Raw genomic sequence first — 23,387 nt, 5'->3', positions numbered from 1 at the left:
GCGCCTCTCTTTTCCCCGAGCCAGATCGTAACGTGGCTTGGGAAAACAACCAAGACCCGCTCGCCCCGTTGCCACTGAGCCCACCACCGTTTTGTGCCTTAATCGCGCCTCTGCTTTAGTGACTGCTTCCTGCGCCCGCCACTTCCTCCCGGTCTTCACAAGTATTCCTGCTGCTGCGACTTTTCTGTCTCTGGAGTCCCTGTACATCAACACCTCTCTGGAGCGGGTGACTTTGAATTCCTCCGTTAGTCCAGTCAAAGGAAGATGCAGCTTGGTGGAATGGCTGTACAGGGCAATGCTGCTCAAGGACCGAGGGAGCCCCAGCCATTTTCTGAGGAACTGGCTGATGGACTTCTCTAAATCCTCGACTGTTGATGTTGGTACCTCGTAGACTAGCAGGGGCCAGAGTATTCTTGGCAGGACTCCGTGCTGATAGATCCAGGTTTTAAATTTTCCGGGGAGGCCAGATCTGTCAATCACTGTGAGCCAGGTAGACAGGTCGCGCTTGGTTTGTTTTATTGCAGCTGAGTCCTTCAGGGAGCTATCAAAGATCTTCCCCAGGCTCTTGACCGGTTTTTCAGTCACCGATGGAATCATGGTCTCTCCCAGGGCAAAGCGGAAACGGTCGGACACTTTACCCTTCTTTAAGACCAGAGACCTGGACTTAGTAGGCTTGAAGCTCATTCTTGCCCAGGAGATTTGGTAAAAAGTGTTTTCTTGTCCTGTTTTTTCATTGCAACCGTTTTGATCAGCATGTGTCACCATTTGTTTGTATGTGTTTTGTGCATATTTCTGGATTTTTGTGTGTGTTTCTAGATCTGTTGTGTGCTTGTATGTGAGATTATGAGAGAATGATACAAGAGACGTATGGGTGCTGTTGTTTCTTTCACAAATGCATATGTTGCTCGACAAAAAAAGAAACATTGATCAAACCCATATATATTATGTAAACTGCACCTTTTGGAAAAACATTTTATTTGCATTGGCCATTTTGCTCACATTCATGGCACAATGGCCAATGGATTTGAAAACAATATGTGTTTTAAATGAACAGAATATGGTATCGAGTTCACATTAAAGATCTTAATCTTAAAATCTTAATCTTGTTATGCTTTATGTTTTTATTACTACTCTGCCAGGGCTACATATTTTTGGGGGAGCAGTCAAAAACTTAGCACAGTTAAAGTCCTTCTCTGTTAAAGTACAAAAAAGTACTACAAAATATGCAGAAGTTGAAATGAGAAACCTGAGCGTATCAATTATGACAAAATTTAAGAACATACTGTGACAACATGAGGAATATATTGAAGCGTAGGTTTGTGGACGCCATGTATCAGGAATTATGGGTTTTAGTCTATTCAAAAATGCATAAAAACAAAGACTTAAAGGAAATAAAGCATACATTAACTATAATCAGTTATTATTGTTTTTGGTTAACATTCTCCCGTGGCCTTTGTCGCATAAAGCCAGTTACTATAAAGGTGCTTCAAGATGCAATCTAAGAATCAATTTTGGTTCCTCAAAGAACCATTTAGTCAAAGAAGGTTTTTTTTCTGGCATCGTGAAGGATGTAATTCTTGAAAACTAAAACTTGAAAAATTATCAATTAAATGAGTTTCTGTAAGCATATGTCATACAGTGGTTATATATGTGCTCAATATAAAAGAGATGGTGGGAGCCCTTGTATACCATGTCCAGTCATTACCAGTTTATTATTAGATAATTCATTCTGTGGCTGCTGACTCAATCACATACTTTTCCCCAACATCATCCCCTCCTAAAAGGAAGACAGGCTCTATCCCCAAAAATTGCTTTGAAAGATCATGCAGGGCTTGGAAAATCATTTTCTCTAGCATAAGGAATCAGCCACAAACTGAGTATAGCAGATTGAGGCCCAACTAACCTGTCCATTGAATTTTTTAAAATTTTTAAAAATAACAACATTACATTTAGTCATTAACATTTAGTAATTTAGAAGATGATTTTCCTTGAATTACATTACAATAATTCAGGGGTATATCTGGTATTTGTTAAGGGCAGGATACGTGTAATGAATTTAGGGCTGTAAATACAGAATAATTAATTTATCATTTGTTTACAAACCGACACAGAAAAATAATTCTAAAAAAATCTACATTTAAAAGTTTAAGAATTTGCTATTAGGACAAATACATATTACAGATTTTAAAATAGGCCTACAGATGTGTAAGGGTTGTTTGTTACTTTATTATAACATTTATTAGGAAAACATAACAATCATTAACAAACATAACATGGTGATCAACACATCGATAGTTAAAAAAGTAAAATGTTTCTGTTTTAATACATTTCACTGTGCAAGGCACACCTGGTGCATTCATTCAGAACCTGTTTCATCTGGCCTTGTCTGATAGCGCTCCCTTGTGGAAAAAATGAATGAATAAATAATTCAACAGAATAGATTACAATGGTGGTCTTTTACTGCCCTCTACAGACAGTCTGTAATCTAACAGTGAGGAGACACTAAACGTCACTGACAGCTAGGCCACATTATTCGACCCTTGTGCGATTTTGCATTAACCAAAGATTAATATTTAAACCTGAAAATAAATGTTTTATTTAAATTCATTAGAAGGTTTGATTTTTAAGGACACCAAATTTGGGAACACGTTGTAAGGACGGGCTTAGGTTTGTCTGTATGTGCATATTTTTTAAAAAGTGCATTATAAAAATTGCGTAAAAGGACAATGAATTAAGATCAACGCTCCCTATTGTAGAGGTCAGCAAAAGTGACATTTTATAGTAAGTACTTATTTATAACAGACACCTGCAGCTGTTAATGACAAAATGCATTTGCATGCAGGTCTGTACAATCATGGTATACATTATTGTACATATATATAATATTTTGGATGCATCTATAAAATGCATTACTGAGCGGATATTTTTTTCTCTTCTTTTTTGGTCTAAAGCCTGCCTCCATCGACAGTACGGTGGTACTGAATGCTGTAGTTTTTCCTTGCTCTCTATTTTTTTTTAGGAACAGCAGAGGCTCAGCACACAAGGACGAAGAATAGGAATAACACCAGGAACTCTTCCTTTTGCGCCTGTCTGAAGACAGATTTATTTCGTACATGACGCATTTATAGAGGACAAACAGGTATTGTGAGTTGATGTTTCGTATATTTGCGCTCGCGAAGCATGCGAATACTTCCTGATGATTAGCTGGAGCCCCCGCGTACGCCGCACGCGACGCGCGCGAACAGACCAGATCGCTCCCGTTATAAAACCGACGCAAACAGCGCTCGCTCGCACATCACACGGCTTTATCAATTATAATGGCAACGTTGTAATTGTGTCGCGACGCCTCTCATCCCTCGCTTGCGATGCAGATCGGCTCTTGCTCTGTGTACAGTATATAAACGCAGCGGAGGGAAAACAAAATGGGGGTGAGTTGGGGTGGGAGGAGCGCTGTGTAAAAGCAAAAATATGGCATTTGTGCACAAGCAAACCTTTATTTAGCAACCACTTTCGGCTTGAGTTTGCATTTGAAATCAAATGCAGTGAAGTTAAAGCGAGTGCTGCTTTTATTTGTGCGCGTGCATGCCGGATTATTGGGTGATGGCCTCGCGCGCACGTACCGCATCCTGAGGGGTGAATATAATGCTGTTCATGTGCTGCTGCTGGATACTCGGGAAATATTTTCATATATTTGACGAAACTTTTTGTGGGGAGGGGGAGGGATGGCGCTGTGTTATTATTAAACATGCTGCTGTTTGTCAAACATGCCTCGCGTCTTTAATAGTGGATATCTCTGTGGGGTCGCTGCAGGCTGTGTGGACCCTGTGCCTTTCACTTTCAACCAACAATTATATGATTTTTATGCTTTTAGTTGACAGGGGAATTATTGCTCAATATTGTAATTAGGTTGGTTTAATAAAAAAATGAATAAGAAAGACTCTAGACCAAGCAGTGATCATTTATATATATTTTTTATATTTATGTAAATTTGTCAATAACATTCATGTGTTATGAAAATGCATTGTATTTTGCATAAACCGCTAGTTTTTAGACGATTTAAATTGTTTTGCATTTTTCCATGACTATTAGGAACTTTCCTGAGCCCAATTAGAGAATATTAATAAAATGAATGCGAAATAAGTAAATAAAAAAGTTGAATTAAGGCGTCCGCTAAATTAATAAATATTAATGTAATTTCCATGCATGTTCCTAATTACATTAAGTGGATTTATTATTTATTAATTATATATTTATTATAGATTTATTGATTAATAGTTTAGTCAAACCCCCTTGACCTAAATTATTTATTTGAATTATTTTACTTGAAGTATCCCCCTGACATTTTACTTTTTTAATATATTTAAAATGTTTAATTTAAAAACATTAATTTTTTATTAGTTTTTAAAGTTTTTATCGGTAGTATTTAAATAGTTATTTTTATTATTAAAGGTTATTGGACCTTCATCTTGTAATTGTCTTTGTACATACATATTAGTTCATTTTTGCATGAGCTCCTTAGTTTTCTGATATCTTTATTCTTTGCATCATTTCAGCATCTATGGCTATATTTATGGCAAGCACTAGTAAATCCATAAAGCAGTTAATCCATACACAGGTTGGGGGAGGGGAAATTTAGTGTCTCTAATTTTCCTAACTTGCATGTTTTTGGCCTGTGGGAGGAATCAAAGTAAACCCACGCTCCACAAAGAAAGGTCACCTGACCTAGCCGGTGCTCGAACCAAAAACCTTGTTGAAGTGAAGAAACAGTGCTACCTACTAAGCCACTGTGCTGCCCTATTTACAAATATACTGTTGTGTAATGGTCACACGACATAAGGTGTGTTTTATTTTGATTTTTTGATTTTAAAAATTAGTTTATTTTAAGAATTAGTTTTATTTATTTATTTATAAGAAAGAGAATGGGTTGCCTTTGATCTTTATCCGTTTGACGTAAAGGAATCTGAGTTCACATTCAGAGATCGTAATGAATTTAATTTTTTTTCACTGTAGGTACTCCATCCAGTGGCACTGTGAGTTTAGAGGAGGTGAGTCCACTGTCATTTACTCTTGCAGCGGATGCATCTATTCATTGTGTGTTGTCGTATGGACGGACGTTTGGATCAAAAGATGATAACAGTGTATGTGTTTATTTTCTTTACAGCAAAGGCAGGATGTCAGCCAGAGGAGGAAAGAAGAAGACCACCAAGCTGTCTCGCTCTGCCCGGGCAGGAGTTATTTTTCCTGTCGGGAGAATGATGCGTTATCTGCGCACAGGAACCCATAAGTATCGCATTGGCATGGGTGCACCTGTGTACATGGCAGCTGTCATTGAGTACTTAGCAGGTAAGGGCTCAAAAAACACAATCCTCCACAACAGACAGTTTTCCTGTTAGGACCGGTCTGCTTCTATCATTCCTAAAATGTTGTCGACTGTTGCATCACCACTGATGTTTCTGTAGCTGAGATTTTGGAGTTGGCTGGAAATGCAGCAAGAGACAACAAGAAGGGAAGAATCACTCCAAGACACATCAAGCTGGCAGTGGCCAATGATGAAGAACTCAATCAGGTAATGAATGATTTGTTTATATAGGCCAAGGGCTGGTAAATATTTGGCATATAAAAATATGTTTACATGCCATACACTTCTGCACAGGTTTTTGCTAAAGGGCACATTGAGCATTCATTTGTTACAGACTTTTAACAAAAATTATTACAAACACATTTGTGAACATTTGCAAACAGAAAGCTATTTAATTGACAATCTACATTTTATTTTTTCTGTGTGTGTGATGTTCAAACGTAAGATTAATCTGGAACTGATGAAGCTTTTAAAAGATTTATGTGACATCTTAAAAAGTCTTGTGAAATGTGCCCTTTAATAAATAAACAAAATCAAAACTGCAATAATGTTGATGTATCCTGCTGTAGATTTGGCACCTTTTCATCAGTAGTTCAAACCTATACTAGTTGTGCTACTAAACTCCTCCACATATTTAACAATTGAATTGAATTGAATTGTGCCTGACTCTGTTTATAGCAGTATTTTTAATGCAGTTTGTTATGGTACTAAACAGCTCCTCAGAGGGGTGACCATATCAAACGGTGGAGTTCTGCCTCGCATCCATCCTGAGCTGCTCTCCAAGAAGAGAGGAGGCCGGGTGAAGGTGGAGACTCAGGTGGCCGTTCCAGAGAAGAGGGCGAGTCGGATGAAGGCCATCAAGAAACCCAACAGAAAGAGCAAAGGAAAACCAGGCCGCAAGCCCAAAGTAAGGACAGTTAGGGCTGTCACGGTTATAAGATTTGGCTGACGGTTAATTGCCTAATAAATTGTGACGATTATGACAATTAATTGCCTGTTTTAGGGCTTTGACGTTTAATTCTCAAGATTTTTTTTTTCATGAAATAATTTTCACACATTGTTGTGATTATTTAAAGTAAATCTATTGCAAGGTTTACCTGGCAGTAAATATTAACACACATAACACATATTTAAACGTAATTATTTAATGAATATATCTTTTCAAAAACTGTAAAAAAAATCCCTATATTTGTAATTCATACTACTTATCAAAGTTTTGCAGCATTTCTTTAAACGCAGTTTTTTCCATTGTATTTAATGGCTTTGCAATGTATCATGTTATATTGTCAGTCAAGGAGCGCCATTTAATACTGTCTCGTTTGTACAGGCGCTGCAGCTCCCCCTTGTGTTTTTTAGAGAGAAATGCAATCATTGCGGTGATCTGAAATCATTGCGATGAGGTCAAAAAAACACGATGAGATGATTATTTGATCATTGTGACAGCCCTAAGGACAGTATCAGCTGATAAACCTTAGTGCTGTTAAACCAAAATGAATTATATTAACTCTTTCCCCACCAGCATTTTTTTTATTGCAAGCCAGCACAAGCATTTTTTTATGATTTTCACAAAAGTTTAGCGCCTTCCCAAATTTTTTTCTATAAATTTATAAACATACAATATATCAAATAAAAAACAGACCCTCAGCTTTCACAAAAATACAATGGGAAAAAACTTTTTGTTCTACAGTACCTTCATTTGTTTGATTTTACCATCTCTCAAATATGGGTAGGTTTTGAGATAATTGCATTTTTTTTAAAGGATTTTTGTTAGCAATCGGATTCAGAATAATGATCAAAACAGTTTTTACTGTTTTTGTATCTGTGGGCGTTTAAGTGTTTTAACTCGTCAATGGTGGGGAAAGAGTTAAGATCTTAAATGTGACACTGCCTGTGAAAACCCGGCTATAGTCTTTATCTTATACATTAAATCATCCTACATAATGTAAAGAACATTCAGTGAAAAATAACCTTGATATGTTTAATATTGACTGAGCAAGGTCATATCAAAGATTGAAAACAATGTTAAGTAAGTGAATGAAATCAAACTTTGATGCTTCTGATCTCATCAGTAGATTATGAGACTTTAGTCTGGATTTCACACATGTTTTGTTGTGATACATTATTTGTTTCTGAAAATGAGAACTGTTTTGCAGAAAAGCACAGAAAATGACAAAGAAGCAGACGCCAACACAACATTAGAAGATGGACCAGGAGAAGGATTCACCATTCTCTCCGCAAAGAGCTTGTTCCTTGGACAGAAGGTCTGCAGCTTTGGATAGCTTTGTTGTACTGTATATCAGCTGATATAAATACAGTAGGGCTAATACACTGGTGATTTATGGTACAGTACAGAATTAACCTTGTATCCTTCAGCTTTCCCTTACAGAGAGTGAAATCAGCAAAATTGGATCAATCAAAGTGGAGGGAATCATCAATCCCACGAATGCAGAGATTGACCTGAAAGAGGGAATCGGTCAGTAGTCTACAAGAATAACATTATGCTTAAACATAATATCAGGCTGTCAAAACTATCTGTAAAATAGATTTTATGATTCAAACTGATGTATTCTGTGGATACAGGTAATGCCCTTGAGAAGGCAGGTGGAAAAGATTTCCTCGAGACCGTTAAGGAGCTGAGGAAATCCCAAGGCCCCTTGGAAGTCGCATCAGGTGAATTTTCAAGCACGCTCCGACTCCCTTGACACTAGCAGACAGGAAACTGATTTGATTTAGTTTGCATGATCTAGCAGCGTTCACAGTGGTGGGAAATGACCTTGATAAAACTGCAAGTCTTAAAGGGATAGTTCACCCAAAAATAAAAATTATGTCATCATTTATGTTGTTTTCAAACCTGTATCAATTTCTTAGCTCTGATAAATATGAAGGACTTGCATATTATTCTTTTTTCCCACTATGGAAGTGAATGGGGCTCATGATTGGTTTGGTTACAGACATTCCTCAAAATATCTTCCGTCTTGTTTATCAGAAAAAAATAAATGTATACAGGTTTGTAAGAACATGAGAGTGAGTAAATTCATTTATTTTTTTGCGTGAACTATCCCTTTAAAGTTGGAAAATATTTTATTATTTGCAAAAATATGCACACAAACAGTATCCTCCTATCATCTATGATATCTCCAGTATTTACAAATAAGAACCGTCATGGAAATGTATTGGTGAAAAGTGTGGGAACCTTGAAAGTGAAACAAAAGATAAGAAACCCATTGTAGTCTCTCTGCTGATGGAGTTGTGATCCCAGCGTTTCTTATTCCCTATGCTCTGCAGTGGCAGTCAGCCAAGCCAATGGGATGGCAGCACGTTTCATCATCCACTGTCACGTCCCCCAGTGGGGCTCAGAGAAGTGTGAGGACCAGCTCGAAAAAACTGTCAAGAACTGTCTCTCAGCTGCCGAGGAGAAGAAACTCAAGTCGGTGGCATTCCCCTCGCTACCCGCCGGACGGTGAGCTACGATCGCAACAAGATTAATACTAGCCATTCTGACCATTATAATCTCCTTCATTCATTTCAATACCAGTGACGCATCTTGTAAATACTAAATATCTTTCCTAGTGTCTTTGAAGTACCCTAATGATGTACTACAAAAAAATTGTAGATCCATGCACATGCCAACAGCTGATATTATCCACAATTCATTGCGAAAGAGAATTTAATAGACAAAATTATATTATAAACATTGCTTAAGAAATGATCGAAAAACAGCTTAAATAAAATTTTGCGGCTTTGGTTATATGTTAAAGCGGCAAAATAGAAAAATATCCATATTTTAAACTTTATAAAATTATATAAAACTAGCTTCCGGTAACAACACCATCTTCCTGTCTTATGCCATCTGTCTGCACGGTGAAAATTATTAATCCTTTTTGTTGAACTTTATCAGTAACATTTAAACCTTTAAAAACTACTGAATACTGATAAGTTACAAATTATTAATTTAAAATGTAAACCTTTCAAAAATATTAGCGGTGTTTGTCATATATATGCATAGCTGTTTATTGTTTCCTTCATTTGTATACATTTATTCATTCCACTATGGAGAAAATTTGTAGATTGAAAGATCTAATGCGTCAAGGCATCAAGCGCAAGTGATTTCAATGTTAAGTTAATGTGAAGACGCGTTGATGTGCGTCTGGAGGTCTCGCGGCATGAATCAGGCGTTTAGTGCGGCGCGGTAGATGCGACTCCATCTAGTTCGTGCGAATGGCGTGAATTGAGCGTTGCCGTGAATTGGCAAATGCGCAAGTTGAAAATTTTGAACTTTGAAGCGAATTTTCACGTGAATGTCTCTGTGACTAGAATTTCACGCACAGCTTTCACACGCGAATGAAGCGAGTGAACTCAAAATGTTCAAGTGGCAAACTAGACACGGTAGATGCGATTTTGACGCCTCAAACGCACACTGGAATGAGCTTCCCTCCCATGTCGGCATGGATTAGCGACTAAATTGAAAATTCATTTCGACTGCCACTAGGGGGCGAACTCCGACAGTCGTGTCTAAATGTTGTGCACAGTGGAATGTGTAAAAAGTAATGTTTGAGGAATTATGTATGGTTGTTTCAATGTTTCATGCTGTATTGTTTGCAGAAAATCTAAATAATGATGTGACCTACTATAATTTTTTCTCAGAAATGGTTTTCCAAAGCAAACGGCAGCCCAGCTCATACTGAAGGCCATTTCAAACCATTTTGTCTCAGCAACCAGCTCGTCTCTGAAGAACATTTACTTTGTGTTGTTTGACAGCGAGAGTATTGGAATATACCTGCAGGAGATGGCCAAGATGGACAGCAAGTGATGTTCAGTCATGGATTTGATATATTTGAAAGTGTAACGGCCTTGGACGCCTTTCTGTTGTAGCTTTTGTTTGACTCTCTGCCTCAGTGCTGTTAGATGGTACCATGAATTGAGCAGACAAAAGCTTTAGCAGATAAAGCATCTAGGCCAGTAGTGGGTTGTTGTGCAGCTTGGTGAAAGATGTTGTAGGTATATGTTTTCGAAAACAGATTATTTGAAGGTGTTTAAACAAGGATGTTTGTGACGTACTGTACACCATTTCTGTTTCACTGTTCTTTAAAGAATAGACATTCATTTAGATTAGATCAAATTAATCATTGTTTGCCATTGTTATCCTTAGACTGATCTTGGTTTTACATTCCATGTTCGGAGTTAAACTTTTGACAGTTGTTTTTGGCTAGATATGTGTGATTTATCAAGTTTTGATTTATCGAGGAAAGTGTTTCTTGTTCTGCTTTGAAATAAAAAAATGTTTTACACCACAGTTCGAGCTTTTTTCTTCCACAGAATACTAAAAAATGTCAATTAACTGGCATCTATTTAAAGCGTGAGTATTTGGGGATTTACTAGCTTTTAGAAGTAGGCAATACTGTACTGTATATTCTGCTGTAATATTCAACCAATAATGAGATTTGAAAGCACTGAAGGATTTTTGTTTAAGTAAATGTTCCAAATTCCAATCTAAAATCTCCTGAGAACTTTAAATACAAGTCATGCGGACCACCATGATATTCTGGAGATCTCAGAAAGAGCAAATAACTTGCCATCCACTTTTCTTAAATACAGTAGTGTCCCTGTTTAACTCTGTGGTAGAGCATTGCTTTAGGAGTGCAAAAAGACTCGTGGATTTGAACCCAGGTGTTGACATACTGATAAAATTTTTTTACCTTTCTTAAGGTCACTTTGCATAAAAGTGTCCCCAGGTATAATATTGCACATAGTAGATATTTAATTTTGTACTTAAGATACGAAAGATTAGTCTTCAGTACTTCTAAACTTAAGATCACTCAACTGTTGTACTTAAAAGGGAAACTACACCACTTTTTTTTTTTATATTTTACTATGTTCTTACCTCAACTTAGACAAATTAATACATACCTATCTTTTTTCAATGCGTGCACTTTTAATCTTTGTACAGCGAATCTTTGTTGTGAATGTGTTAGCATTTAGCCTAGCCCCATTCATTCCTATGGCTCCAAACAGGGATGAATTTAGAAGCCACAAACTACTTCCATGTTTTCATTATTTAAAGACTGTTGTTACATGAGTAGTAACATGAGTAAATATGGTTGCACAAAATAAAACTTTTGTTTGGAGCCACAGGAATGAATAGGGCTAGGCTAAATGCTAACACATTTACGACCAAAACACATTTATTTCAAAACAACAAAAATCTATTTAAACATGTATGGTATATATTAGTATATTTTAGTACATTTTTAAGTACACTAAAGTGCTGGTGAAGAAGATTAATACTTTAAATGAGCAAATTCGTAGTGCTTTTACACTTTTATGCAGTAAAAAATAACAACATACTACAAATGTACTTGCTGGTATTTATGTATCTCCAGTGTTGGGGAAAGTTACTTTTAAAAGTAATGCATTACAATATTTAGTTACTCCCCAAAAAAGTTACTAATTGCATTACTTAGTTACTTCTCATGGAAAGTAATGCTTAAGTTACTTTTAAGTTACTTTTGCATTACTCTTTCTTACTTGGCTGAGGCTTGATCTCTTTCAGGCTTTGCAGGTGTTTTTTATGACAGAGAAGTTCTGCATTCAGGAATTGCATATTTCCATCGCAAAAATGTTAAGTTCTGGCCTGCCATCTCTGTTTCTGACATAAACTGTTCCCGCTCACCCGCAACACATAGAGTGTGTACTTCTACGTTAATATGTAAGGTAATAATTGATGACGGGCCATTGAATTAGTAAGGAATAATTAACGACGGGCCATTGAATTATAAGAAAATAATGCACACCCGTGCCGTTACACCACAGGTGTGCATTATTTTCAAATAATTCAAAGGACTGGAGTCAATTATTCCTCTTATACCACGGTTACCACAAACATTGCTCTGGTGCCTATTTTTAAGACATTTGACAAGTTAGGTGTGCGGTTATAAGAAATTAATGCATACCACGAAACATTTCTCAGCCAATCAGAATACAGCATTCAACATACCTGTGGTATAATTGAAAAATAATGCACACCCAACACCACGGAACCAGAGTCAATTATTCCTCTTACACCACAAACATCGCTCTGGTGCCTATTTTTAAGACGGGTTAAGTGTGCAGTTTACAGAAAAATAATCAACACCCCTGGAACATTTCTTAACTAATCAGAATTAAGCATTCAACAGGCCCGTGGTATAAGTTCAGTTTAATTCAATACATAATTTTTTATCAAATTAATTAAACTGAAAAGTAACTCGCATTACTTTTTTAAAAAGTAACTCAAATATTAATGTGTACATTTATAAGGTAATGCGTTACTTTACTCGTTACTTCAGAAAAGTAATATTAATACGTAATGCAAGTTACTTGTAATGCGTTACCCCCAACACTGTGTATATCAATGGTGTAAAAGTACTTTTACTCACTACTCAAGTAACTGGACTATATTAAAGTATTTTTATTTAACAAACTTTTACTTTACCCTTAATACTTAAAAAAAATAGTACTTTCTTATTAATACTCAAGTAAACTAGATATAGTAAATAGATTTAATATTTTTAATGAAATTGGGCATTAAAGTGCACCCATTTCATTGCTAAAAAACGCTATTTTGTGTATTTGGTATAATACAATGTGTTCAAGTAGTTAAAGGTTAAAAACGCATTATTTTCCACATAACACACATTTTTTGCTCCAGATATAATGTTTTCCTCAAACACATTGATTTTGTACAAAACTCATCGATTTGAAAAGTTCTGTGTCCCCGATTGGCAAGCGAATCTGTACGTTATGATTGGTCTGAATACGTCTGACGTCAGCCGGAAATGTGACGCTCCTTTCCATGTTTGAAAGATTCGCTCACAATGCAATGCTAACAGGAGTTAACTTAGAGGCTGTGAGACAAAGCGGGAGTAATTATGATAATGTCGGTCTTGTCCACGTCAACAGACCCAGGAATTAAACCGTTGCCTACAATCCGTGTGTTTGTTGTAGTCCAAGAAAAGAGATTTACGTTGGAGACGATAAGTCGCATCATCGTTTACTTTAGGGTACGTAACTTTTGTAAATCAATAACATGTACTAATACACACTTACACACCAGAGGAAATGTAAAATTGTGAACTGGACGATAGTTGCTCTTTAAATTAAATTTAATATGAAATGTAGTGGTTTTAAAAGTATAATATTATGTTTTAAAATGTAGTAAAGAAAAACACTGATAAACTACAGATACTTGAAAAATTTACTTTATAGTACGTTTACACCAGTGATGTATATTAGTACATTTGAGTTAGGGGTGTAACGGTACGTGTATTCGAACCGGACCGTTTCGGTTCAGGGCTTTCGGCACGGTGCGCACGTGCACCGAAAGGCCGAATGCATTTTGTGTGCGCCTGTGCGGAACATAATACGTGCGTTTCCGCACGAACATATTAAGTGGCGGAAGTCTCCGCGTTCAGCGCAAGTCTTCTGTCAAACATATAACATAATTCGGCCCGCAGAAAGATTATTATTTACTTAGTTGTATATCCGTTTGATTATTGATGTAAACGTTTACGTGTCGTATCTAAAAGCGCATGTTAAACGCGTGTCAACGCGCTGCTTTGTTCTTTTAAAAGTGCGTGAGAGGATGCACGTCTTTCGTTGCTACGCATTCATGAGACGCGCTTTCTGTGACAGCAAGAATAAGGAATGCGTGATCAGATTTTTCATCTGCATATCACGTCAATCATATCATTGTCACAATGCGATCAGCTGGTCGGGACAGAGAAGAGCTGCGGGCTTACTCAGCTGTTACTCAGCTACGGAGGGGTTCGTAAGTAAAGTCACAGCTTACATTGATGACACAAGCAAAGATTAGGAGAAACGTGCAAAAGATCAAAGATGGCTATGTATGCAGCTCACTAATCTCAAAATGAGTGTATAATAAGTATATCATCATGTTGCTTGCTATGCAGTTACACATAGAGCAGTAATATTATTTTTATACAGAGATGGTACATAGCCAATTCAATTCTGTGAGTTAAACAATCCAAAATAAATCAAAACAGAAAATTTTTAGTGGCAAAAATGTAGGCTAATAGTTCATAAATGTATTCAGGAATTGAATTTGTTAGTTCAAGGTTTTAGTAGAAAAAGTTTAAGAGAAGGTTAAGATAAGAGTTACCTTCTGTTATAAAATAATGTAAAAAATAACTTTGCAGCAGTATTTTATTTATTATTTTTTCATTTTATATATATTTTATCTGTTATATTTTAATAAAGTGTTTAAAAAAGTGTAAACAAATTGTAAAAAAAAAGTAGTAATAAACAACCTGCAGTTTAATGTTTGCATTTCTCCCTTACTGTACCGAAAATGAACCGAACCGTGGCTTCAAAACCGGGGTTCGCACCGAACCGTGATTTTTGCGTACCGTTACACCCCTAATTTGAGTAGACTATTTTACCTGGGTCTTCTAAATGCATAAATGTATAGCTGCTTGGACAATCAGTCCAAATCTTTTGTTTCATGGAAGGCAGGAAAGAATACGAGATTTAAACGAAAAGGGTAAATAATAAAAATGATGGGGTAAACTATTTTTTTTTAAATAATACAAAACACATTATATATAGGAGGCAAACACACAAGGACACAGGATTATAATTTTTACCATATATATTTATTACACTGTAAAAAGTACATTTACTTTTATTCATATATGTATATATATACACTGATAAGTTTCATTGAATGAACTGTTGACTACAGATTTAGCTCCGGCTGTATCTAAGAATGCAGTACAACAAGAGGCAAACAAAGAAAAGACAATGTCTGTTTCACTTCTGACACGTGTTAGGTTTGTGTCAGCGCCATTTAAAGACTGCTTTCTCTAAAGTAAGGCAGTGACGATCTATATTAAATTAGAATATTATTCCTTAAAATCTACAGTTTCTTGAGCCATGAAGGTGAAACCACCAGTAGTTTCTGTCAGGATCACATATTGTTCACTGTCAGATGCACTATATACTGTAACTATTCTTTTGAAACAAATAAGCTGGTCTTGACTTAAACAAGCTGATGGCCTGAGAACGATTACATTTTGAATAAGGGACTTTTTTAGCTCCTTTAAGGATGAACTTCTCAGGTTCATGAAGTGGTTAATAGTTAGAGATAAACCATAAATAAAGAGGTTATGCATTATTACTGCAAAGAAGGGCCTCTGTAGTGTGCATCTGAAAGTGCCCGGACTGATCTACGTGTTATTTTTTTTGCAGGACTTAAAGCGATACTCCAGGAAAATATCAAATTTAACCCATGATTTACTCACCCCATTTGGAGTTATTTTAGTAAATGCCCTTGCTTTTTCCAAGCTTTATAGTTGGAGAAATCAGGGAACAACTTCTGACATCAAACCCCAAAAAAGTGCATCAATCCTTCACAGAAGTAATCCACATGGCCACAAGAGGTTAATAAAGGTTTTTTGCGGGTAATCTCGCTTGTGAATCCAAGATGGCGTCACTACCGGAAGCTAGTTTATAAAGTTTGAAATATGGATATTTTTCGTACAAAAATTAACCCCTTGGAACATGTGGACTACTGTGAAGGATGAATGCACTTTTTTGAGGTTTAAAGTCAGAAGTTGTTCCCTGATCCCTGATATCTACCATTATAAAGCTTGGAAAAGCAAGGACATTTACTAAAATAACTCTAAATGTGTTTGTCTAAATATGATGGACATATGTATCACGGATGGTTTGAGGGTGTTTAAATCATGGGGGTGATTTTGATATTTGGCTTTAAGAAGTTTCTGGAAGTCTTTAAAGGTCAGAACTGCCAAAATGATACAGCAGACAGCATGAGAAACACTATGATCTCTCTTTAAGACAACTTATGAATAAAAAAACATAGAATAAGATAAAAACCTGACATTTTTAGAAATCTGCTGTATGATTTCATAATGGAAAAACAGAAAACCGATTGAAAATGAACAAGGGTGGAATGTAGTAGTGGTGCGCAAAATAAATTGAGGGCATCTCCAGTCATACTAGACACAAGCTGCAATTACAGCGTTTTTATCCAAAAGGACCATTTTGTAGAAATAATCCACAAATGTCTGCCATCAACGATTCATTACTGGAAAATACAAGTGGCTGCTGCTATGTAACTCCGTCTTTGGACCAATTATGGCAAAACGAATGTAAAAGCCAAAGAAACGTCCTGTAAATTGTTTTCTTCATTACCGTACAGTTTACATTTAGTTTGAACTGTGATTAAAGCTGTAATGATTGAACGGTTTCTTATGGTTTCTTTTGCTGAACCCGCTTTGCATGCGGTCCCAATTAGACATTCTCTGTGATCAGCGCCTGAGTAAATCTCAGGAGAAAGAAATTAAAATCTGTGCAGACGGGTACTGTTAGCCTTGACTCGGAAATAAATCAAATCCCATCAATAATAAAACTGCCCTTCATATTTTCAGTGGCACCTTTCTGGTTTGAATAAATATTGTTATTTATGTAGCACATCTAACCGAAGGACGTTCAAAGTCCAAATGATCTGGGTGTTTCTTCAACCATGCAAATCAATGTCCTCTGTCTCACGCTCTCTTATTCCACGTCCTGCTGTTTCATTTCATTTAATAGTGTGAAGGAGCGTGTAAGCAGACAGGAGAACGGTGGAATAAGATGGGTTTTATTCCTTAAAACGTCACAACACTCTCGTGCCTTTTATCTGACGGCTGGGTCAGTCGGTTGTGGGCCGGGGCAGCAGGGGCACAGGTGAGGTGGCCTCTATAAGAGCAGGGTTCAGAATGATTGGCAGAGACATTGGGGGCACGCCCACTTGCAGTGGCGATGCGAGGGGCTGTAGGATAAGTGGAGACTGACTGAGAGGGGGCGGGGCTTCTGCAGAACTCATCTTTGACGGAGTGGCCATGGGAGGTGTCGAAGGAGGTACTGGAGATGATCTATCTGTTCCTGTCAACAGAAAATGAAGCAGACAACAATACAATAAGACTAATACATTTAGGAAGCCTAAATATATATAAAGAAATTTGCTCAATTTAAATATATCCAGGGTGTGATTTGGGGGGATGGGGGGATTATCCCCCCTTGCTCTTTATATCCCTGCCTCTGATTAATTATTTTTATTCCCGTTGGAGACAAAATGCATCCCCCCATGATTAATGGTCATCAAACATATAATAAACGCTGTCCTCCTCTGATTTTTTTCACAAATTACACCCTGTGTATATCAGTATAACAGTTTAGCATCATAAGCAAATGTCTAAATAAAGCTTCTGATCACCGTTGGCACTAGGTGTGGGGATATCCTGAGGTGATGTAGGTCTGCTAGGGACGTTTGGCTCTGCAGGAGCCGCTGGCACTGGCGATGGGGCTGGCACTGGGGGAGAGGCTGGCGTAACAGCGATAGGGGGTGGGACGGGCTCCGCAGGAACATTACAGACCTGTTCTGTGGAAGGATGAAGAGACCAAACTTATGTTACTAATCTAAGTATTCATTAGTCTGCGACAGACGTGTCCGTGTGGATGCAATACCTTGAATGACAGCTTGTTTGAAGAGCTCTTCTTTGAGTCGGGGCAGGAAACAGTCAATTCTCTCCCAGGTGATTTCCCACAGGTCCGAGTAACCTGTACGAGAGTCTGCACTGTGAAAGATCCCTGCGGTGTCCATCACCAACAGCATGTTCTTCAAAGATTCAGGGATCGCTTCCAGCTGTAAACCAAAGTTAGATAAATGACAAATTCATCAATGCTGACCAAAACTGACTAGATCAAATTAATTTAAATTGGGCATAAACTGCTCCTAACCAGATGTTGGAAAAAATGTGCACACCCTATATACCCATCATAAATAATTTGTGTCTTCTGGCGTGAATAGTGGTGCAGGAAACAAGTACAGCTGTCACAGTATTTCAATATGTGCTCCACCAACAGAAGAATGCAAACATGCATGCAAGTCAGGAAAATCATTCGGTTCTGGTATTCCGACTGATTCCCAATCTCAGTCAACACAGTAGATAACTCAAGCAGTTCTCACCAGCAGGTCGCTGGAACCAGCATGCATGTACTTGTCCATGAAGTCCAGAATGGTGAGCCAGAGGGCAGCAAATGTGGGCAAAGAGAGCAGGGGAGAGAGATGCTGTAGGAACACCTGAGGAGGCCATTTGATATTTATTAATAAATAAAAACAACTATTATATACCTCTATGATTTGACTTTTTATATTCAAGATGGAAACAATGAGATGAATAAATATGGCATACTTTAGAAAGCAGCGTGCATGCCCTCATCCTGGTCTCCTCCATACCGCCCACATCGGCTGGACTGACGTTATCTAAGAGTTTGGTGAGCAAAGGAAACAGGACCTGGGTACGGAGAGAAACTTCAGTCAGTTCTTTGTATAATTTTTAAAGCGTGGTGTTGCTACCAGCAATAATTGCTCACCTTGTTGAAACAAGATTCCCACTCCACAGCGTCCAGAGTTTGCAGGTCATGAACCAGCAGCGCCCTCTGCAGGTAGGTAAGCGCTTGCATGCGCACTTGTCTTCGTGCGTCACAGCACAACCATGCCATGCCTACATGGCCAAAACACATAGTCATTGAAAAAAGCTCATTCTAGGTTGCTTAAGGTTTATAAAAAAAATCATAATTTTTTCCATTCTCCATGTAACCAATTAATGGTGATCATCATGGGTGTCAAACCAAATGTATTTTTATTCTGTTTATGTTTGACTTATTCAAATATAAACTGGAATAAAATTAGAAAATAATATATTTTTTTATAACATAATCAATCTCCATCCACGTTCATTGTATGAGAGAAAGCTAAACTTCTCATTTGGTGCTCCACAGTTCAGACAAAAAAAATGATGACAAATATTTAATTTCTAGGTAAACTATGCTCAGGTATGAATTACTCTTACATAAGCCCTTCCAAGTATTGTAAGCAGATTATTGCTATTATTTTATTATTATCACTGGGGTAATCTCTAACCTTGAAGCAGAGGACACCAGCAGCTGGACCATAGAGTCTGAGAGTCCGCCTCGATCTTTCTGCCACTGGTCTCAAGATGGCGCTGTTCCTCTGCCCAAGAGCTGTAGATGCCGGCTGCTCGTGTGTGCAGTGTATGCATCAGATCTAACAACTGCATGGACAAACAGGTACTTTAATAATCCCCTAACATTCGGGACATTCAGTTTGAGGTATTAAAAATAAATATTTACTTTATTAAAAAGAATCTACTAATGGTCATAAAAAATGATTGTTATGCACTCAATATTGAGACATGACAAATAAACAAAGAGACAAAAACTCATGCAACATGTTCAGAGAACAGTATTGTTTATATGTCCTGTTAGGGCTGGGCAACAAAATAGATTTTTCGATTAATCGTTTTTTTTTTTTTAAACATGGTCGATTAAAAATCAATTCTCAAAGGCCACGAATCGATTTTTTTTTTAATTAAATAACCTGATTCTGTTTGATCAAGGAATGCAAGTGTTTTGACTTTTTTTCAGCATACATTTTTCATCTTGCATCAAAATTATATTGTATTTAAAATAATTGTATGCATTTGAAAATTAGAGATGGGTTCTGTTTTAATGAACCCAAGTGTACCTAAAATAAAAAAAGTGTAATATACAGGTTGGTGGCTCTTAATTTCTTTTTAATAATTAACCACTTGTAAACTTATGTTCACTGTTTTATTTATAAATAAATTGTATTACATCTATATTCATTGAATTGAGTTGAATCGAGAACCGTGTATATAAAATCGGTCCGATAGCTTATGAATCAAATCGATCCGGAAAATCTGAATCAATACCCAGCCCTAAGTCCTGTTTAAAATCTAGAAATATCAATAAAATATTATTTGCAATAAAATTGTCAACAAACAAAAATAAGCAACAATAATTTTTATTCTATTCTTTATATTTGATCCATTATCTGATGTATATACAAATGCACTTAACAATTTAGCATAGTTTTTTTTTTTTGCAATTTTATGATTAATAAAACTTGATTTTGAATGATTTTTAGGGGGAATGAGAGCGAGTGTTTTCAGATTTACTGATTATTTAATTAATTGTTTGTTTTTTGCTTTACTAATTGAGTACTTCTAACTAAACACCTAAAAACTTTACAAAAACTAACTTTACATTTTACGTTTTTTTTTTTTTGTAGTATATTTGTTTTGTTGCTTTAATAAAAATTACAAACTTTAATATTTACAAGCTTAAAAATTGAAGCAATGCTTAGTTGGGGAAAAGTTACAATTTAATTTAATTTGTTAATATTTATAACATATATAAAAAATGTGTTCTCAATATTAATGCACATTCGTTTTGTAAACAAAATTGGTAATCTGAGACCATAGAGCTCAGAATAGTTTCAAAGGCAAATCATAGCTGTTTGTTTTATTACTGTAGAGATTTTAATGTGAAACATTTCATCTCATTTCCCTCCGAGCAGATCAGTAAACATGATGATGGACAGATAAAGGTATTAGGGAAAGGGCTGTTGTACTTACGTCCAGACTAACCTGAAAAGACACCGTGTGGTAACTGGCCGGCACGCCCTCATCTTCCTCATCGTCGCTATGGGAACGGGCGGGCCGCTGACTGGACGTTTTGGCTCGTCGTGATGCGCCTTCCTTGTCCCTTGGCTTCTTTCTGAGCCGGCTTTTGGAGTCATATTTGTGAATCTTTTTCTTCTCGTGTGTGCGGTACCCTGTGGAGGACGTGGAAACCATCAGCAGATTGACAAACAAGAGAAATCAATTTAAGCTTTCAAGCATACGTCGACCCTTTCTCGTGTCTGTCAAGCACTGTAAAAGCAAGCGGTGTTTAATGATGACTGCAAATAAGGTTATGACAATAATTCACATCAAGCTTTCTCTACCGTGACTGTCCATCTTCACACCCTTTCATTTACTCTGTTAGAAGAACCTGCATGTGACATATCTAGATCAATTTTGAGACTCCATGAAAAAATACTGTATTTTGTTTCCTGTTAAAGTAAAATAAAGCAAATATCTATGTCTCTTCATCAAAGTGCTGCTTCCATTAAACATTCAAAACATATAGCTTTGATCAATAGGTCTCAAAGTAAGCGTGTAAGCCTCTGCTGACAGCAGGTGTCTGCCCAAATAAACAGAGGCCTTTAAGTCATGAAAAAGCCTTGCTGAATGGCAAAGCAAAGCTACAAAGTGCTGAATGAGTCTCGGTCGAGCCTGCTGTTGATCACCGACCACCTCGAATACAGAAACAGGGGTTGAGGGAAAGATGAATGAAAAGGGTGAACAAGGAACGCAGTTGGATTGCCCTGGGGTTAAATGACTCAATAATACACCACAGTTCAAGATATACCACCAAAAAGTTTGCAAGCACAGACACATCCTATCGCAAAGCTTTTGAACCGAAGCAGAAGCCCTAATCCCCTGAGGAGTCAAACGGCCCATATGAGGTTTGACTAAAATGCCCCCTAAAACTACTGAAGGCTTGTTTGGGTTGAAACCCATTAGAGGAAATCATTGTGATGTATCATGGTAACGTAAACCAGCTGCACTGGTTTGGTCCTATATAAAGACGTACCAAATAGCACGCAATGAAACGTTTCTCACGAAATACAGAGCAATTAAAACATACAGATGAGTTATTTAAAAAAAAAGATACGTACCTCCGTTGAGGCTCGCCTCCACGAACACTCGTATGGCTTTAACACAAAGCTCAAAGTTTTCCGGTGTGACATGGGCGGCATCGCGCACGATGAAGGAAAGCGAATCCACGCACTTGATGAGGGACTTGGTGTCATGCAGACCCATGTCTACTCCGAGAGTTAAACTGTACTGGTTAATGAGAGCAGGGAGCAGGGCCTTTGGAGCAGGGACCACCGCTGTCTTACTACCATCCAGGTCATCTTTGCCCACCTGCCAAAAAACAGGAAGCAGTTGTTTAATTTAGTACATGCTCCTAGGGATGCATACCTAGATAGCAGAATAAAAGTTTTTGTTTACATCATATATGTGTGTGAACTGCGTATAATAATTATGTATATATAAATATGCACACATGCATGTAAATTTTAAGAAAAAAGTATATGTTTATATATTAAGTATTTATATATTATATAAATTATACATAATATACAAATGTATTTACTAGGGCTGTCAAAATTAACGCGTTAATAATGCGTTAACGGAAATACATTTTAACGCTCCTATTTTTATTAACGGCGATTAACGCAACGCCATGGTCCAGCCTGTAGTTGGACATATTGGGGCGCAGCCTTCCTGTGACCGGTGTTGTCTAAATGAGTCAGAGGTTTTCATAAAAATAAAAACATTAAGCTCTCATCTAGCAAATCCAGTGCTCTAAATAGTCGTTAAACATTTAAAATGATTTTTTTTTGTATGTTTTCTAAGAGGTGAACCGTCATAAATGATCTAATGCAAAGATGAGTCTCCATCCACGTATTTTGGTTTTGCTTTTAAAGAATTCAGACATTTAAAAATAAAACGATGTTAAAAGGGCTATTAAGAGAGATAAAGTTCGGGACCGGATTAATATTTAAAAAAGTTATAAAGAGCAACAGGACTCAAAAACGATCTTCCTTGCATGCAGTTTTATATAATAAAGAATGTCAAAATATAAAACATTTATATAAAAAAAATTATACACATTTTATAAACATTTGCTCATTCCGACTTAATTTGTCAGCACAGCTCGCAAATGATGCAGCAGCAAACAGAAATGGAGAAAGAAAAGTGTCTTCTGAAAGGAAACTTTATATACAAAACAATGGCTGATGGTTCTGTTCACTCTTAGAACGAATGTGTTAAAAACAATACATTAGTGTTGATTCTGGGATAACACACCAAATGCGTTGTCCCAGAATCCACCCAACTCTGTTTTATTATTGAAACAATAAATTTTGTGTTACTTTAAACACAACTTATGTTATATTTTAACACAAAACCAACACAAAATGACACATACTGTGTTAAAATTACACATAATGTGTTAAAAGCTTAACGCA

General features: G+C 36.9%; 2 protein-coding genes across 9 annotated transcripts in view; one reads left to right on the top strand and one right to left on the bottom strand.

Annotated features, from left to right (window-relative positions):
- The first annotated feature begins 2,981 nt into the window (after positions 1-2,981).
- macroh2a2 (macroH2A.2 histone) lies at positions 2,982-10,652 on the top strand. Of its 3 annotated transcripts, none has more exons than XM_065297288.2 (10): positions 2,982-3,139; positions 5,011-5,045; positions 5,162-5,343; positions 5,460-5,566; positions 6,075-6,266; positions 7,513-7,620; positions 7,733-7,832; positions 7,940-8,029; positions 8,645-8,819; positions 10,004-10,652. In XM_065297288.2, exons 3-10 carry the CDS (start codon positions 5,172-5,174, stop codon positions 10,167-10,169), a joined length of 1,110 nt encoding a protein of 369 aa, XP_065153360.1. In that variant the 5' UTR covers positions 2,982-3,139; positions 5,011-5,045; positions 5,162-5,171; the 3' UTR covers positions 10,170-10,652. The 3 variants fall into 3 exon arrangements, with proteins under 3 accessions (XP_065153360.1, XP_065153361.1, XP_065153362.1); XM_065297289.2 differs by having other exon boundaries at positions 2,985-3,144; XM_065297290.2 differs by lacking the exon at positions 2,982-3,139 and adding an exon at positions 3,205-3,428.
- A 4,335-nt stretch (positions 10,653-14,987) lies between these two features.
- Positions 14,988-23,387, bottom strand: part of gbf1 (golgi brefeldin A resistant guanine nucleotide exchange factor 1) — an 80,962-nt gene continuing 72,562 nt past the window's right edge. For 4 of the 6 annotated variants that reach the window (XM_065297286.2, XM_065297282.2, XM_065297283.2 and 1 more), the window contains 9 exons: positions 22,029-22,278; positions 20,881-21,080; positions 19,344-19,494; positions 18,794-18,924; positions 18,613-18,714; positions 18,387-18,500; positions 17,885-18,062; positions 17,634-17,798; positions 14,988-17,302 (listed from right to left, as the gene is read on the bottom strand). In XM_065297286.2, coding sequence (XP_065153358.1) covers positions 17,070-17,302; positions 17,634-17,798; positions 17,885-18,062; positions 18,387-18,500; positions 18,613-18,714; positions 18,794-18,924; positions 19,344-19,494; positions 20,881-21,080; positions 22,029-22,278 — 1,524 coding nt within the window. In that variant the 3' untranslated portion in view covers positions 14,988-17,069. The remainder of the gene's footprint in view (positions 17,303-17,633; positions 17,799-17,884; positions 18,063-18,386; positions 18,501-18,612; positions 18,715-18,793; positions 18,925-19,343; positions 19,495-20,880; positions 21,081-22,028; positions 22,279-23,387) is intronic. The other 2 variants (XM_065297284.2, XM_065297287.2) reach the window with 1 other exon arrangement.

Source organism: Paramisgurnus dabryanus, chromosome 20, assembly GCF_030506205.2.
Source record: "Paramisgurnus dabryanus chromosome 20, PD_genome_1.1, whole genome shotgun sequence".
Lineage (NCBI taxonomy): Eukaryota > Metazoa > Chordata > Actinopteri > Cypriniformes > Cobitidae > Paramisgurnus > Paramisgurnus dabryanus.
The sequence above is the reverse complement of the archived record's forward strand: the minus strand, read 5'-3'. Positions and strand labels throughout refer to the sequence as shown.